Source organism: Anas platyrhynchos, chromosome 3 (assembly GCF_047663525.1).
Source record: "Anas platyrhynchos isolate ZD024472 breed Pekin duck chromosome 3, IASCAAS_PekinDuck_T2T, whole genome shotgun sequence".
Classification (NCBI taxonomy): domain Eukaryota; kingdom Metazoa; phylum Chordata; class Aves; order Anseriformes; family Anatidae; genus Anas; species Anas platyrhynchos.
In genome coordinates, this window is record NC_092589.1 from 77,486,717 (window position 1) to 77,505,934 (window position 19,218).

Below are 19,218 nucleotides of genomic sequence, written 5' to 3' on the forward strand. Positions count from 1 at the left end.
TCTTCAATGTGTTTCCCTTCGCAAAGAAGCATCACTTTGGTCTTGTCTGGATTCAGTTTGATCCATCTGTTCTTCATTTAAGAGCTAATTTCCTGTAGTTATTCTGATGTTTTATAGTGATGATAGTTGCATCAGAAAATGAGATAAATAGTAGATTGTCAGCAACATACTGTTAGCAATTGAACACATGCCATATCACTCTCTCTCTCAGCAGTCTCATGTAGATAGATGTAGATTATATGGATCCCTGTGGGATCCTGAAGGTGAGGACCTTGGAGGAAGGGCCTCATACCCACCACCTTTTTTTGAATTACATGTAGAACATGAAATGCCATACTACTGTGTTGCTAGGACTGTGTAATAGAGGATTCAGGTGTCCGAGAACAGGAATCTGGAGATTACAGTTCCATGGTTGGTGGAAGTTTTATAGATGCCTCCAGGAAGTTGTCAGAATTTCCATCTGTAGTTTGTATACCACTAGGAGTCCTGGTTCCTCTAGTCCTTTGCTTTACTGTACATATGGATATACTCAAACGTTCATTTCTTGATGGAACATCTCCTGCATCTGACATTGAGAACACAGGACCCTTCCTCCAAATTTTCTTAGCTTTTTTTTTTTTTTTTTAAAAAAAACAAAAAAAACAAAAAAAACAACAACTTCTGGTATTTATCTTGGCCTGTTGTTAGTGGTGTTCTGGTATCTATCTTGGGTCTTCTGAGGGGTAGCTGTGCTAGGTTAGGGATGGTATTGAATCATGTCTTGGTGATACAAAAAGTCCAGGTGTTTCATCTGAAAGGAGAGTGCAGATGTGTTTTTTAACCAGAAACTTCACATTCAGCAGCAAGAACTTCTTGTCCTCAGCAATTGGCTGCAAATACTAGCTTTTGGTGCTTACTCTAATGTGTGGTGTTCTGGGAAGGTGACTCCTCACCCTCAACATACCAAGAATTTAGAAATGTAACACATAACAGTATGTAAGGTTTTGGACATACCTGTTTTTTAGATTCTCATGGCTTAGAACCATTGTACAATGTAGTCTCTAAGATTTCAGCCCTTGTGCAGGACTTAAGAGCAGGCAAGTTGTGCTGGAGTAACAATCTGAGGTCAGAATACTGAGGTGGTGTTTATTCAATTTTTTCAAGACTACTTTAATGATAGGAGAAAGTGGCAGGCAATTACCAGGTGGCATGTACCAGAGATGAGTGGGTAATGGCAGGGGTGCAGAGCTATGGCTTTTCCAGGAGAATGGAAGGCAAAAGAGTTGGTAGGTTATAAAAGTAAAACAGAATGTCCTCATCTGCTTAAAGCTGTGAACAATTTATCTCCTCAGTTTTGATCCATTTTCATTTCTGGATGTAACACCTTCTGCACCTGACATTGAGATGGCAGGTCCCTTCCTCCATATTTTCTTATAGTCAATGTGTCACTGGAAATGTGTATATCATAGTGCGAAAGATAATTTTTAGGACTATTGGTAATGCCTCAAGCTAATGTTGTGGTTAAATATGAAGATTAATTGACATCCTTTGTTTCTGATGTTTTGTGTAATATGAAGATAATTTGAAAGGAATCCATTATGGAGACAGATGCTCTTGCAAGTCAAGCCAAGCTGTCTGGGTTAAAACTCTAGGGGTAAGCATGGGAAAGATTAACGGTTTCAAAATATGTGGACAAGCCTTACCTGTTGAACAGGCCAATGGAAATCCATATATTCATATGTTTTCACTGCAGGGAGGATATTTGAAATGCAAATATTGTAGCAGAGACCTACCTCAATTAAAGGCAAAATTTGAAGAAATGACCTCATTAAGAAGTAAATTTGCATTACAAAACAGTAATTATGCTTAGCAAATCTCTACCCACTATGGACTGTCAGCACAGTTCTAATGCAAGTGATTCGCTTTTATGTGTGATATGCACATGAATACATACAAATCGTCTGCATTGCCAAAAACCCTAAACCTTTCTACCAACAAGTTTGTCGTTTATCAGATGCAAAACAATGTCAGTGTAGAATGTCAGTAATTAATTTGTCTATTCTGCAGGTTTATCTATGGTTGTCCAATGATTAATCCTATGTCATTTATTTCAGTAATTTACCAAGTTTATCCTTCTGCCACTGATTTTATCTGAAATTTCAGTGTACTAAACTGTGATATGCTCAGTTTGTTGTGCAGTTCCTTTCTGAAAAAAAATGTTAAATTGTCATGGCTTACATCAATATACATGTGATTATAAAACAGGACATTACAGAATCACAGAATTGTTGAAGTTGAGCAAATAATTTACTGTTAATATAATTCATTAAGGATGAGAATGAGTCTTTAGGTTCAAACAGAGCATGAGGTAATGTGTGAATGAATATGTTGCCTCTTTGACTCCATAAGTCAAGCATTATTCTTTCCTTCTCTTCTGATTAACACAAAGGAAGAGAAAACCCATGAATCCTTCCTCTTTTCTTCCAGGTAGGTAGGTGAGGGAGAAACTCTTGCTCTGCTCTGTATAAATGAATCATTGTCAGAATAGGTTCCGTATGACTACATGAAAGCTGGAGAGCTCGTTTCTTATTCCCCTGGGTACCAGCAGACGCGCAGATGTGTGCAGAGGGGTACAGTCCAAGACACATGCCCTCGTTATGGGTTAGGAAGACATCATGAATACTGCCAGTTTTCCGTACTTTTAAGTATTCATTAGAAGGTTTGAAGAAACTAATATGAACTTCATGAACTGCCATTATATCTATCTCCTTATAGAAAACCTCTGATATTTTGTGAGTGTGTGGCAGGCCATTTAAATTTAAATTTAAAGATTTTTATTTAGCTGTTTTCTCATTTGGAAAGCTCTTTCAGTGTAAGAGACTCTTCAAGCAGAGGAATAATAACTCAAAGGATGCACAGAAGAATAAAGATTCACAGATTTGCACCAATTACCTGAAACCATGTAACTAGTGAAAAATATAAAATTATATTTTTTTTCCCCATTAAAAACCATGTTCAATTTATTTAACCACCTTTATTTGCAGGCTATTATGTGCACCCTCACATGTACACTAACACACACACATATAAACATGTAGTAAGTTTCTAGTAGAGTTAAGAGTTTCAAGGAAAATGTGTCTTATTTACTGCTTAACTGTGTGACCAATGCACAAGTGTAGTAAAAATCTCAGAAATTCCTTCCTAGAAATTCCCATCCTAGTTTATTACTGAAAAAAAAAGTAGATCAGGGTGATAACAGTTGGCTGCAAAAATATTTTTTTTTTTTTCAGTTTAAAAATAGTGCTATTGTTTAGTAAGCTATACTACTTAAATGTGTTAGTGTGGTATACTGGCTTGTCCTGGATAATTTTTTTTTTTTTTCCTTAAAAATATCTTTCATTTCCACCTCCCACTAAGAAGGAAGGTATGTTTCCCATTAAGATATGAAGTGAGTTTCTTTTTCACTTTTGCCTTTTATATAGGGATACTGAATATAAAGGACTACAGCTCTCCTTGGATCAGGTCACAGCTACCAAGCCGGCATTCTCATACGCAAATTCAACTCCGACCATAACGGATAATAGAAAGGCAAGCAAATCTCGCCTCTCGAGCACAAAGTCAAAATCAAGGACATCACCATACCCACAGGTAGTTGTCTTTGGAAAACAAAATTAAATCCTTTTGCATATCTTGATTTTGACTGCTATTTTACCCAAGTAATTAGAATGGTCCAAAGAACATGTTACTCAAAGGGAATAAAGGATGACAAGTTATAAGATGTTGAGACAGGAATATGTTTCTTTAAACAGTTTCTAAAAAGCTGGAAACAGTTATGTTTCAGCATGCATAATAAATCATCATCAACAACAGTAACAGCACAGGGCTCAGAGTTAATGAGGAGTGGACAGAAGGACAAGTGAAAATGTTGCTTTTGAAATACTTGGTTTGTGAGGACTGTGAGTTTTGCCATTTGAGAAAACTTGGTTTATCTTATTTACTCTTTGATAATTCCAACATATCTAGAAAGTTGCCAGATGTTTGACAGCAGTTCAACACTGAATGCTGTTCCAAAGGAGTGAATTTTGAGAAGGGAAAAACAGCAAGCTGGCTAGCTGAATTGGAACAAGGAAGCTTTTCTGTGTATGAAGCTTTGAAAGCCCTGGTAGGCCATTGACACCAGCAGACTTTAATTTCCCAGATTTCATTTTAAGGCCTCGTGTTTTAGAAACATGCCCCTGCTTGTAGAATGGACCAGATTCAACTGGGTCTCTAACTTGCAGCTTGCCGAACGCATCTATGCAAGTGATTTCTGCAGACAGTGCCACAGCATTTGCATACTTACATCGTCATCTGTTTAGCTCAAATAAAACCAATCTGTTGAACTAACCATTATGCCTGCTAAAAAATAACACAGGTCTTACAGAGCCCTTTTCCCACTACACAATGGGTATATGTGTATGCATTCATGATGTAACATTGGGGAGCTATATATTTTAAAAGCATCCAGGTCAATATTGATCCAATAATGACCTCGAGGATAGCAGTTTCTCTGTTCTAAACTGACTTCTTTAAGTTTACAGTCTCAGCCCATGTGTCTACATCATTTCCTTGCTTTCCTCAAAAGTACCAAGAATAAGACTTTCAGATGAATGTCATCTGCTTTTGATACAGGAAATATTTAACTGAGCACCTAGACAGGAACTCAGATGCTTAATTTTTAGAATCTAAATTTACCAGAGATTGTTACAGCTATTGTCATTTTAGGATTTGTTTACACATGTTTCTATGGGTTATTAAAGAATAGCCCTTCTTCTTGAATATACTACAGCAACCAATTATAATAAAACTGCTTTAAAGAATCAGGAAAGGTACCTACAATTAATTCTAAATTATATTTTTAAGATGACTGTCTTTGATTTATTGAAATTGCTCTTTTCTTCCTTTTGTATGGTCCTTTCAGAAGTCCTCCTTTGCTAGCAGGACAATCCCAACTGAAGACCTGTCAACCTCACAATCCGATTAGCTTTCTGAAAGTGTAACTTTCATCAGTACTGTTTCATTCTCTCTGCCACCAGAAAAAAAAATATTCAACTAGCTGTGCAGTGTTGAGACTGTTGGTTTATCAGGGACTGCCGTCTGAAAGCTGAGGATGTTTAGTCTCCAGTTTCATTTTGCGTCCTCATTACCAGCTGCCTGGTAGTAAAGTCATGGATTTCGTCATTCATAAAGAAGCAACAGTGCTAGTTGCCAGTATCTTGAAAAATGGTCATACCGTTCATTGTAGCACATCACCACAAGCAACGCTGGCAGCTTGGCTTTGCATCCCTCTCATCCTTCTCAACCACTGAATAAACTGTTGAAAGACTAAGAAAAGCTGTTATAAAGAACATACAGCAGGTGGTATGGCCTGTGTCCCTTAGTCTCCAGCCCACATAATTTGCCAGTCAGTTGTGGAGAATTAAAGTGCGACTCAAAGGCATGGCTGGAAAGAGAGAGCATGGGTTTTGTCATAAAAAGGACCCTGCTTTTTGGTGAAGGAAGGAAGCAGGAAATTCATTAGTAAAATAACAGTGAGCAAAGGTATTTCTCAAATTTAAGGTCACCTAAGATAATTTAGATTTATGTTTTTTATTTTTTTATTATTTTTTTTTCCTCTTAGTATTTACTTTGCTTCACCAGTCTTGATGAGAAAAGGGAATTATATGCTTTATTGGGTGATGACTGAGAATCCACTCCCTTGCCAGCTGTGTGCCCCTAGGATAGCTACATGAGATGTGAACTGTAAGAAAACCACATTAATAAATTTCAGTTGAACATTCACCACTAGGGCAGAAGGGGTGGGGGGTTTGGTCACCTAACACAATGTTAAATTTTTTTTTGTCCTCAAACCTAATGAAAAAACAGACATAATGCAATATGGTGCTTGTAGACTTTTTTATTGAGTTCATTAAATTGGAGGCACTTATCAGCATCTGATTAACACCAGCTAACCTTAGCACAGTGGGCTCATGGGTTTTGCGAAACCAGTCCCAAGCAGGGAAAGGGTGAGCAGAGAGAAAAGCAACTCATAATTCATGACAGAGCTCTAGAATTTACCACAACACATTGAACAGTGCTCTTCTAGTTCTGTCCTAGCAGAGAGGAAGAGAGCTGAAAGGGAAGATGAAAAAGTAGGAGAGAGAACTTGATAGAGATACGCAGAAAAAGGAAATTGTGAATTGGTCAAAAGATGTCTGCAGTCTTCCCCTAATCATTGTGAGGGGCTCCCAAAATCTAGCCCTGGACCTCATTTATTTTGTGTTCCAAAAATCTAGCCCTGGACTTCATTTATTCTGTACACAGGAAATAGCAACAAGATTGGAAAAACATTTTAATTGTGATCATCTGAAAAACTGCTTTGGAGTTTAATCTCCCATTAATGATGATTGTTTGAAGAAAATATTTAAAATTGTCTGTTGTCTGCCTCTAATGAAAATTTTTATGGTCAATCTGGATAAACTTTTATTGTTTCATTTCTCATCCTATTCTTGTATAAAGAATATATATTTACATATACTTAATATATGTGTATACTTAATATAGATCTATATAATGAATGCATACATACAACTAAGGATGTACCCAGTTGCTGTTGGATCCAGACTTTGGTGTATGTGTTACAGCATGCACAATTTTTGGAGAGTAATAGCCCTCTCTGGTAGTGTATAATTACTTATCTACCACAATACTGATACTGGAGATAAATTGAACATATAGGTACTTTAAACAAATAACCTGGATTAATTCTGCAATCCACCTCTGTTTGGACATATCCTCTACTATTTTAAAGAATGGAGTAAAGATATCAGACTGAATTCTAGTCAGCCTTTCTTTTGTTTATCATTTCTTCCTGTAGCCTAAAGCTTTGGCAACTTCCAGTGTATTCAAAAGCAAAGCAAAACCCTCTTTTTATAGTAAACATAACTCCTGATCTGGTGAAGAGTCACCAGCAGTGGGGGTTATTTTAATGGACATGCTGTATTACTTTAATCTAAGCCTTTCACCATCTGTTCTGCCTATAACAGTGAATGCAAAAAGAACATATTTTACATTTCAGGATTACATTAGTAAAAAGTAAGATAAAAGTGATTTAAAAGCATGCATATGTTCTTAGTACAATGCTGCCTGCATCTGTGATGTTTTTTCTCATGGTTAAGACACAAATCAAGAGGAAAGCTGCTAATGCTGTTGTAGTGAAAGTTTTTCATGGAAAAGAGAGCTCTGAGAGGGTTTCGCTATATATTTAATGTTTCTAATGATAAAAACCTGAGTAGGCTGCCAGAAAATTAGATAACTATAACATCTATTGTTTGAACATCTGGCAGTGTGTGTAGAGCAGGCTGCTGTTGCTGTGTATGACAGGATGAGTGGTCCAGCCAGTGAGACACCTGTAGGAATGAGAGGTCAGGCAGAAGAAAATCACCCAAGAAATACTACAGTTGTCTTCTGGCTTAATACACTTCTATTGGCTCCCTTAAAGAAAGCTTTTTTTAGACATGGAATTGATACTTTCCTATTTTCATTCTAAAGTTTTTCTTGGAGTAAAAAGAGCATTATTGATGGCACAAAAGCTCCTTTCTGTGTCAGTGCTAATCCTGCTGGTGTGTTCTCACTGCAATGGTACACTGAATTAACACTTTGGAAGATATTTCTAGTATCTTGAGGTGCTAGTTCAGACTCCAGGATCAGCTGGAGGACCACTTAATTCATTTATTGTTGTTCTTTATGCTAGAAGATGATTCAGAAACCACCTGAAGTGATTTCAGATGTTGCCTGTCTGAAGAACTTCATCATATTTAAGTTCAGTCTGGCTGGTTAAACTTTGTCAAAAACAAAGACAATACATTCTATGTGAAGGCAAAAATTAGCAGGAAGGAAAACATTTCTGTTGAGGTAGAATGGGATATTTTTTTTAAATAAACCTCTTTCACTAATTTTAATTGGCCAGAATTTTCATTAAATCAAATTCTGTTTTCTATGGTCTTTCATCACTTGACATATGGGAGCCTAATTTTGACTTGAGAGATAGTATTTCCACTCCCATTTCAGCAAAGTAGTATCTTTGATCATCCTTTCATTTCTCCCCCCATCATCTTGTCATGCATGTCCGTATTTGGAGTCTCCACCTGTCAACATCAGATTCCCAGAAGAGACAGTCGTAGGATTGCAGCAGTAGAGGCAGCTTGATGGTGCCAAATTGAGATGTGATTAGCTTTAAAGGGAATTAGACATATTTTTGGCCTATGTCTGCTTATGTTCTACCTTAAGAATAAGCAGTCATATCAAACATTGGTAGACAATGTGGGCCACAAACAATTCACTGTGTTAATTTAATTCTATCCATGGCCTAGCAGCTGCTGCGGGTCAGATCTCAAATAATCATCATTTACATCAAGTACAAAGAATATGCATGAAGTATTGTTGGTCTTGACTACATGGTTATATGACATTACATGGTGCATTTCTGACACACTGGGCACGTACACTTTGAAATGTTTTCCCATTCTTGGAAAGGCCTGTGCAATTGAATCCTTTGTGGTTAAATTCAAGATTAAAAAAAAAAAAAAGTGTAATTTTTCAGTTTAATGAGGAAATTTCCCTCAAAGAAAGATAAGTTGGACCCTGATGTATCCTTAGAAACAGAGAAGTAGTAGAATAATACTTATAAGAGCCAAATGAACTTCAGAATTTTCAGTTTGAAAGAATCATTGGAATTTATTAACATCATAAATTGTAAACAAAATTAAATATTTATAATAAAATATTCAAAAATATTTTTCTTCGTCCTCATGAAAAAAGTACATATTCTTAGTTTTGCTGTGAATAAGAAAACAAATCATTTTTGAACGTTTCTATACTTAAATTTATGCATATATTACATTATGTTTCTGTTTAAGTTTTTAAATTAAAAAAATATATAGTTTATAAAAATCAAATCCAAATCCAAAACTTTAGCTAAAAATAATTCTAAAAATAAAAACAGGTACAAAAATGTTTTGTTTTTTTTTTTTTGGTTGTGAATTTACATGTTAACTAAAATTTAAGAGTTAAAAAGTTTGTTAATTGTTTCTACTTTTTTTTTTAAATTATTTTAAACTTCATTTAACCTATATATTTTGTCAAAAAATTCGGTTCAGTATTTTTAAACATTTCTTTGTGACTAAGTAGTCTGAAGACTAGAGTTCAGAAAGGGTAATAAAAGAGTTCAATTTCTAATAGGTCAGGAAATATTATGATGGCTGAATAAAATTCCTAGTTAACTTATGATGAGTTACTGGCATTTAAAAGAACTCTTTCATGGCTATGTAACTATCTTAACTCCATCCACAATCGGATTTATTCTTTCATTATTAAAACTTTGCAATCAATATGGTGGTACTAGCTTGCTGGCCTTCTCCATATCTACCAGTAGGTTTTTTGCCTATGGGTATTCTTCTGTCAACTAATAACAAAATACAATTGAGCTCTTCAAAGCCACAGCTCTTTCTTTCTTGCCTTTAAATAGCCTATATTGTTAACAAACAGTATTCACAAATATGAACTGGAATCTGAAGAAATACCCAATTAAATGCCAAAACCGAAGTAGTTCCAAGTACTGATGTTGCACAGATGGTTTAAGTTTCTGTAAGTCAAACATCTGGTCAGTACTTTTGAGTGGTAAGTGCATAAAACCTTGATCCTGGCTGATAATGAGGAGTTTCATAGCAACTCAATCTAATGAAAAGGAAGGTAAACTTATGTTTTTAGGAGAGAGGCCTAATGCCTATTAAAAAGAAAGCAGAGTGGGCATCTGGAAGGTGAGTGATGGAATGGGAGAATTCCAAAGTCTCATGCTGTAATACATTGATTTGTGACATGAGTATGCGATACTGAAGAGGTGAGCATGTACAGCTTTGGTCTCATCCCACTCCATAATCATGGGTGAAATTGATTTAAAGATGTTCCATGAAATTTGACAGTTCCAATAAATAAAGAGATTAAAAACTGAGATAACTAAATCCTAGGAGGTTTAATAAGCTGCTTTTTTTTCTCTCTCTCTTTTTTTTTCTTTTCTTTTTTTTTTTCTTTCCAGAAGGTGTCCAAAAATTTAAAACATTCATCAAGGTTATTTATAATTTTGTGATATTGTACTTAACCCTTCTGTCAAAACAAATGTTCATGCTCCTATTCTGTTTACTTTCCCAACTGCCTGCTAACTTCTTCTGTGTTGGGAGGTCTTTGCTTAAGCAAGGGTGCCAAAATGCCCTCTGCCTGATTTGGCTAACAGTTTCCTTTTCTGGAAAATAGTTGCTTGATTTTTCTTGTTCCCACATTGCAACAGATCTGTGATTTTTAGCTTTCTACTGATCTACTATCACTTTGGGACTTTACTCTGTAGTAGTGTTGGGAGTCCCAGCATCTATAGGAAGCTTTCTTTTCCTTAACAATAGGTGGAAAAAATTTCCAAGATATCCCAGGTAAGGAAGAAAAACACGGAAAAGAGATGGGACCATTGAAAATATAACTGGCAAACACATTCAGTTTCAATTTGACATGAGAGAATGCTCTGGGAGTGGTGTTATTTTAAAAGCATTTTGCAGAGGAGCCTTGCAGCACCATTGCTGAACATAAGCGCTGGCTTTCAAAGCAATAAGAAAAACCTGGACATATTAAAAAAATATTGAATTGCAACATTGATGTTGGTGATCCTAATATCACACATCATAAAGGAGACGGCTATTAAGGGTTGACATGGGATGTTTTAGACTTTCACGAGGTCTGTCCTGTCATCTGTGAGCTCATTACAGGGTGTTATACAGGAAAAGATGAGGAGTCTAATCAGAAGGTGCAGATGTGTGGGCATGCTCATGGAAAACGCCCTGTCACATGCATAATCTGTCTTTTCAGTGCAGTTATTTGCAGATTTCATCCAGGCCTAGTAATTTCTCTACTGCTTCTCTTGTTTTGCAGTATTCTGGATTTCACACTGAGAGATCTGAATCTGACCACGAAAGCCAGTGGGGTGGGAGCCCCCTAACTGATACGGCTTCTCCCCAGCTGCTGGAGCCCACGGACAGACCGAGCTCCCAGCACCATGATGTCTCCTGTGCCTACAGACAGTATTCGGACCGCAGTGCTCTCTGCTATGGTTTTGCACTCGACCACTCCAGGCTGAGCGATGACAGACATTTCCATACTCAGGCCTGTGAAGGAGGCAGATGTGAAGCTGGCAGATACTTCCTTGGCACTCCACAGCCTGGGAGGGAAGGCTGGTGGGGCTCTCGGTCAGCCTTGCCCCTGACTAAGTCATCCCCTGAAAGCAGAGAAGCGTATGAAAACAGTATGCCCCACATAACTTCAGTGCACAGGATTCATGGTAAGAGATAATGGGATATGCAGAAGTGGCACCATCTCAGATAAAGCGACAGTTTCAAAGTCATGGCATAAACACGCATCTCTCTATGTGAGACAAAGGAAAAGATGCATGTTCCTCATGTTCCTGTCTCAGAGATCATGTGTATGGAAATGAGGAATACTTCCAATTCAAGTTAGCAGGCTGGTTTACATACAGCAAAATATAATTTGCTGCATATTTTTTAATCTGTGAAATTTAGGTGGGAACGCCTGATGGTGAGATCTAAAGGATATCTATAGGATAAAAATATGGATTAAATGATACACTTGATAGAAGAGCATTATTTTTGCACCTTAAAATCAATCTACATTGGATAGAACATATTTAGCACAAAATTAGCGATAACTACACCCAACCTATGTTTTTATGTCTCTATATGTATACGCTGCTTATTACTAGATTCAGTAATATTTGCTGCTTCTTATTAAAAATTGGCAATTCAAATTAACATTTGCTCTAGTTTTTAGACATATATTCCCACCTGTAATTCCTAGTTGATTTGAGTCTCCCCATCTTTTCAGCACCAAGCCTGAAGCTTTGCTTGGTGTCTAGCCTGCTGCACCCTCAGTACATTAGCATGGATTCAGAGGCTTAAACTGATGAAAAATGCATTGGTAAAAACTGATAATGTGTTTCGAAAAATACAACGATGCTCAGGTTTAAAGGATAGGCTGAGAGTTGAAAGACTGCAGCTGACCCCAAAATCAGAGCTAAAGTTTATAAGGATCGATGTAAAATAATGTTTTTCTAGTAAAATAATCTGTCAATAATCTGCCAAACATAGGTTATATCTAAAGAACTCATAAGAGATAATTAAATTAGCACAGTTATTGGCTTGCAGAACAGGGCTTTTGGAGATCAAGAATAGCAAGTTCTAGGAAATGGAGGACAAATGATGAAAGAGAGGGAGCCCTTAGTTTTGTTGCTCAATACTGTTCTGCACTTTTCCTTTTAAAACATACCTCCGTCCTTTTCCTTGTGACTGTTCTGTTCTTTCATATTTGTGTTTATCTAGTGATTTTGTTATTTTTTTTTAAAGGAATATCATACAGAGATAAAAATGTAATGGTGATAGATATTTATTCTATTAAGGTTAATCAATGCAAGTGGATAATAGAATTTTGATTTTTGTTTGTTCCTTGGCTTTGCTGTAATTCCAGGTGCTGCAATTTTATTTTATTTTTTATTATTGTATCAAGCCTTATATGTTGTTTCAGTGGGCCTTCAGACTGCATGTAGCTTTGGGGTGAAACCTGACACATTAGTCTCAATTCAGAAGAGGAACACCTGAGTCTCCCTTGAAAATGTGCCATTTCCGTTTTGCTTTATGCAGTTCAAACCTTTAACAAATTAAACCGTTTTTGACGATTGCATGTGAACTTTGCTGTCAGAGCAGTTTCTTTAGGTAAAGAGTGCTTTTCTTCCTTTTCTGTTCTTTTAGTGCATCTTCTGGTAGTTCTGGCTTCTGTTCACCTTACTATGATACTTGTTTGACCATTTTGGGAGGCCCTGGATGTTGTCTATGAGTCCATGCATTTCTGGTCACCCTTGGGAAGTCTGGTGCACTGTGAATGTTGTTTATGCAGTGAGACATACAGAGCACATGGTGTGAAGCTGCTAACGACCCCACATAGCAGGAGAGCTACTTGTGTGAATCTGAAAATGGTTTTCCTTTGAGCATTCTTATCAACCAATCCCATGGGAACCATCCCCAGAGTGGACTTTGTATGTGCTAAGGCCAAGGCATTGCTGAGTAATTTAAGCAAGTCCAACACATGCCCTCCTGTGGGCACATATCTTAGCAAATCCTTTATCAAACCTTTTATTATGGTGTCTCCTTAGTTGGCTGTTCATGTGTGGGGTCAATCAGTTTCTTCCTAGTGAGGATTGACAGGTCTGATTCTGTCCTTTCAGCTACATGCAAGCTGAACACCTTCTCTGATATGTCTATGGGCCTTATTATTTAAAGAGAGGTAAGAATAGTCATATTTTCCTGCTCTTATAGTTTTTACAGCAAATACCTCTGCACTGGGAAAGGACATCACATTTTTCCAGCAAACCTGCCAGCAGTGGTGTCCTTATGCTTCTTAGGAAGGTTACCTGTTTTACTGCTTCTGCTTGTTTATTGTCATGCAGCTTGTGTAAAGTCACTACAGGGCCAGAAACTATGCCACAGTGCTTTCTCTATGATTTATCTTCTGGAAAGGACTAGGAAGAGACACATGTAAATGATCTACACAAAGTTCCTTGAGATTTGAGTTTTCACCACGGTCCTTGGACTTGATGCAAGGATGTTGATGCAAAGATTTAGTGAGGGGTTGGGGGCCTGAACATTGCTGTAAAGTGCACTTCAACATGCCCTAGGGCATCCTGCCTGGCCACTAGCTGCTCTGGAAGATACAGAGCTCCTGTAGAGTCTATGCCATACCTGCTGGGCCTATGCAGATGTGTGGTTACCCTAGAGCATCTCACATGGCATTAAATGTCTGTGTTTATGTGCTTAGATCGCTTTTTTTTTTGTGTGTGTATTTTCAGCTGTGTTACTTGTTCTGCGTGCAGAAAGTTACTGGAAACTAGAGGCTGTCACCGAAAAGCAAGGGCTCTACCATAGTCATTTCTGGTGACTTTGTTGAGTCACTTACCTATTTCTTGGTTTTCTGTCTGCAAAATGAGGTTCAGAGTACTTGTTCTTTAAGATTGCTTGCCTTCTTTGACCTCAGTGCTTGTCCCCTTTCTCTCTTTCCTAGGGAGAGGACACTGGGATGAGGACAGTGTTGTTAGCTCACCTGATCCTGGCTCTGCCAGTGAATCAGGTGACCGTTATCGTGCTGAGCAGTATCAGAACAGCCCACATGAGCCCAGCAAAATTGAAACTCTAATAAGAGCCACCCAGCAAATGATAAAAGAGGAAGAAAACAGACTACAGCTACGGAAAACGACCCCCGATCCACTGGTCTCCATTAATGGCACAGGGAAGAAGCATGCTATCTGTTTTGCAAACTACCCTCAGCAGCAGCTGGCAGGTGATGTCTGCCGCATCCCAGCAGTTGCCAACACTCCACCCTGTGAACACATCCAGCAACGAGATGGAAAGATTATGAGCCCACATGAAAATGACTATGACAACAGCCCCACAACACTGTCTAGGATAAGCAGTCCCAGTTCTGACCGAATATCAAAATCTAGTTTGGTACTAGCTAAAGACTACCTGCATTCAGACATGTCCCCTCATCAAACCCCAGGGGACCACCCAGCAGCATCTCCAAATTATTACAGCTCCCACAGGCAGTACTTTGATAAACATGCTTACACATTAACTGGATATGCCCTGGAGCATCTATATGACACTGAAACCATTAGAAACTATTCATTAGGCTGTAATGGATCACACTTTGATGTGACTTCTCACTTAAGGATGCAGCAAGATCCAGCACAAGGACACAAGGGGACATCTGTTATAATAACCAATGGAAGCTGACACTTTTTTCTAAAAACTTTTGTGCTTTAAAAAATAACCTTTGAGACCTAATTGGAAGATATTATATGTTTTCATGCCCTTGTCATTACCAGCATTTGATATACCACAGTGCACTAGAGAATAACCTGAGGTTTGGGGGGGATATGTTAAGTTAACAAACATTACTTTAAAAAAAAAAAAATGCACTGGCTTGCAGGGTTAGAGGGAATGGAGCTAAACTCAAAGTTGGTGAGGTGAAAAGGATGGAAAACAGCTAGGTAGGGAGCACTTGGGCAGGGTAGCAGAGCTATTTATGTACACTGTGTAAGAGGTGGTTGTTTGGAAACACTGCCAAGGGCAGGCCTTGTGAAATGCATGGAAACCACAGGTCCCAGACAACAAAACTGCTATGCACTCTTAACACAGAAAGTTGGAAGGTGTTCCTTTGAAATACACATCAAAATGTGTACTTCTGGTGATCTTTTTATTCTCTAAAGGCCAAGTGTGTTATGCTACTCCATGGTATAAAGCATCCATGGCTAACAAATACAAAATCAGAAAGGGAAGAAATAAGGAAGAACTCCTCAGATGTGTTATTTCCATGTGTACCCACATGCCCAGCTATTGCATACACTTGATCTGAAAGGAGTCAAATAAGCAGTATCCTTATAATTAGTGTGATCAAATATTTACTTCTACTGTATTTAAAGGAAAGAAAGAGAGCCTTTCTTGGTGTTGTTTTGAGAAATGCATAGGTCTTGGTTGTCTTGATAGAGACATGAGAGATTGTCCTCATATATTTGAAAGGTTGCACAAGGAGGGAAGTGGAATGAAATGGAAGAAAATCACTGGGAGAAACAGGGTGAATTGGGAGTGGTTCAATATAAAAGCGTTTAACCCTATGGCTATGTATGCCATGTACTAATAATTCCAATATAAAGAACAGTGATTATAAGTGGCCACATAATTAAGAATTACTTTGAAACACAGAAAAAAATCAATAGAATCAGATTTTTTTTTCTATTAAAAAAAAAAAAGTAACTATGTAAGTGTAAGAATTTGGCAAGAATAGACAAAAAATGTATGGTGGTTCATCCTAATTTTGATAAAATTTTGGAGTAAATTAAGAAAACGTGGAAGATTGTTAGCACTCTGACATACAGTGAAGTAATCAGTATGACTTTTTAAAAGGAATATGCATTCTTTTCTTTCTTGCAGCGGAAAATTTAGTGGATATCAGAACACGTTAGGAGTATCAAAATCAGTAATATGTACATAAAATATACTGAGGAAAATCAGGGTTCCAATAAATTCAGTTGCATTAAAAAAGTTGATATTATTGTGGCCTGTATTAGACTCATAGAAGACATCAAAAGAGGCAGAGAAATTTTTTGCAATTTTTAATAATCTCATGAACAAAGAGCCACTAATTGTTTGGAAAATATTCAATTAAAAACATATGCTAAAAAAGTAAAATAGGGTGTTTGTAGGCACAGTTACTGTACCTGTCCTTCTTTGTATGGCATTTATGTGATGTTTCAAGGTTGACTGCAACAGGAGCAGGACCACCACTCCTTATTATATCAAAGTGGAGGCAGGGGGACTTGAGGAGGTTACTAAAATGAAATTAGCAATAAGTCTAGCTTCATTTGTAGCATTAAGAATTTCAACATATGGGATTGAGTCATCAGTGGGACTAAATATATACCAGCATGCTACGGGTGGGTTAAAAATATCTATTTTCAAATAAAACTAATCAGAAGCAAAAGCTAAATAATAACATTATAAGCCACGTAAGTAGGGATGTACTTGAAAGTAGAGGAAATTACCTCTCTGAACTTGGAATATTGTGCATAGTTCTGATCACTCCAAGGCAGATTGTGAATCTTGAATTGAGTAGTACCTTACTCCATAAGCAATCTCTGTTGACTGCAGTGTGATCACTCCTGGTGAAATGTACGTTGAACACAAGGAAGAGCAAAACAGTCTGTTCTTTATTATCTAAAGCTCATAATAGAAAAGGTGGAGCAGAGCTCAGCAAAAAGATAAAGAGACTGAAAGATCTAATAAAAACTTTAAATAAACTGGGTCTGTCATCTTTGTAAGGGAGAAAAGTAAGGGGGAATGTCACTGGTGTGCACCAAGCTCTGCACGGAGGAGAGATAAATAATGGTCTAAAACTATTTGAACTAGCGACAGAAATGAGAGACAGGGCATTGAATGTTAGCCAAAACAAAATGAGAACAAAATGATTTGGCAAGAAGTGTATTTGACTAACTGCCAAATGAATAACAAAGGTCATAAAGAGAAGCAGCTAGGGATTTTTGTTTGTTTGTTTGTTTTAAGATAAAAACAAGGAAAGTAATTGAGAGGAAGAAAAACATTGACAACTGTTAACTTAGAGGAGGGAATGGACCAAAATGGACTCCTTTCAGCCCAACAATTGTATATATTCCTAAAGAATAGGAATGACAAATTATTTTTGATAAATCTAGTTCTGGATACACTTATTCCTATGAATAATATGGATAAACTTGTATTTGGAATTTCATTGTACAGTATTCAAATACAATTTGCAAAGTGAATTAGAGTAGAGGTACATGGTATCATATTATCCCTACCTAGTACATATAAAAATAAGTCTAAGTCTCAATATTATTTCGTATAACAGAGGAGTTTCCTAAACTGTTTCGAAGAATGGGATTTTTGTCAGCACTTACGTTTATCACCAAGCACTCAGGATCACCAAGTGCTTTTTTTTTTACCAGACTTTTAATGTGAAAGGTTCTGCAGTGCAGCTGGAGCACCGTGGCTCTGATCTAATGTCCACAAGTAGTGAGGAGAGGACAGTTTGGGCACAGCTATATTCGCATCCTGACAGGCACTTAGTAAAAACACTCTTACAAAGCAGACAGGCACAGTATAGGACACTTGTATTCTATACAATTTCATCTAGGAGAAAAGCTAGTGTGCTATGCAATAAAAAATCCCTATTGTTATTTACCTTAAGCCCAAAATAAAACTTTCCAAATTGTTGTTTTTTATCCTATTTTAACAGTCCCAGTCCACACCAGTAAGAAATGTAACCAAATGCACTGTAATAAACAGGATACCTGATATATCAGTAGGTGGAAGGGTCCATTCCTGCAGCCGTGTTGTGCTACAAGCAAGGGCTGATACTCATTTTCCTCCTGGGGTTTCAGTAATTTTTGCTAACTACTACTTCAGTAGGGTCTCTTGGAGGTAGATACGTTTTGTTAGCTAATTTGCCCTCCTGCTTCTTTAGGTAGCCAGGAATTTCTTCCTAACTGACAGAAAGCATTGAATGTTTAAAACACAGGCTCTGCATGCTACATGCTACATGAACGCAAGTTTGCAATCTTAATTATAACATATAATATCACTGCAGCTCATATAACATGTACTTTTCAATATGATATAAAGCTTATTTTTTCAATTGCATATTTATTTAATTCAAATTTTCATTTAGTATCCTTCAAGGATGTAGTCTTCTCTCTCTCTCTCTCTCTCTCTCTCTCTCTCTCTTTTTATTCTTTTTTTTTTCCCTTGCTTTTCTAGATCAAATATTTTGGAAAATTGAAAAATGCAAGGCATTTGTACCAAATACATTTCAAATGTATCATATTAGGTAAAGGTTAGCTTTAAGCAGGTATGTAAGTTGTGAACTGGTACAAGAACAATATAAATTGATGTGTTGCATTGTTTCTCTAACATAATAATGTTTTGCTATTAACACCAAATTAATATTTTCTAGCTACTCCAACTACAGAGTGACCACAAATCTTTCAAATAATTTCTTGTTGGCATCAGTGGATGGTGCATTATGATATAAGTGTCTCTTTTTTACTTAAAGAGGCAAAAGAAACTTTTTTTTTTTTTTTTTTAAATAAAAAATTTCACCCCAGAGGCACAGAGTTTGCAGTTGTGGACAAATCTGCACAGCAATTCTTTAGTTAGAAGAAGAACCTTACTCAGCAATTTCTCCCATTGACTCAAATGGGAATATTTGTGGAGTAAGGTACTACTTAATAGACGTAAGGGTAAAAAAAATCTGACTTGTGAGCTAGCAGGTTTGGGGGTGGTTTCTATTTTGTTTTATTTTGTTTTGTTTTTGTCTGTGTTTTGTTTTTGAACCTCAAGATGTGAATATGGAAACTATGAAAGATAATAGCTGTAATGGCCATGTTTCTGTAATAGAGACTATTTATACGTGCTTTGGAAAAATGAGCGCATCTCTGTGCAGAAGAGACTCGGAAGTGCTTCTTAAGCTTTATATGGCTTTGTTGATGTGCCCGCAATACTGCCACAGGTTACACAGTGAAACTCT

At 37.1% G+C, this 19,218-nt stretch overlaps 1 protein-coding gene across 4 annotated transcripts in view; it reads left to right on the forward strand.

Annotated features, from left to right (window-relative positions):
• SIM1 (SIM bHLH transcription factor 1) overlaps positions 1-18,770 on the forward strand; it is a 48,955-nt gene extending 30,185 nt beyond the window's left edge. For all 4 annotated transcript variants that reach the window (XM_038177516.2, XM_038177515.2, XM_072036160.1 and 1 more), the window contains 3 exons: positions 3,462-3,627; positions 10,969-11,374; positions 14,161-18,770. In XM_038177516.2, the coding sequence (XP_038033444.1) occupies positions 3,462-3,627; positions 10,969-11,374; positions 14,161-14,891 (1,303 nt within the window). In that variant the 3' untranslated portion in view covers positions 14,892-18,770. The remainder of the gene's footprint in view (positions 1-3,461; positions 3,628-10,968; positions 11,375-14,160) is intronic.
• Positions 18,771-19,218: the final 448 nt, after the last annotated feature.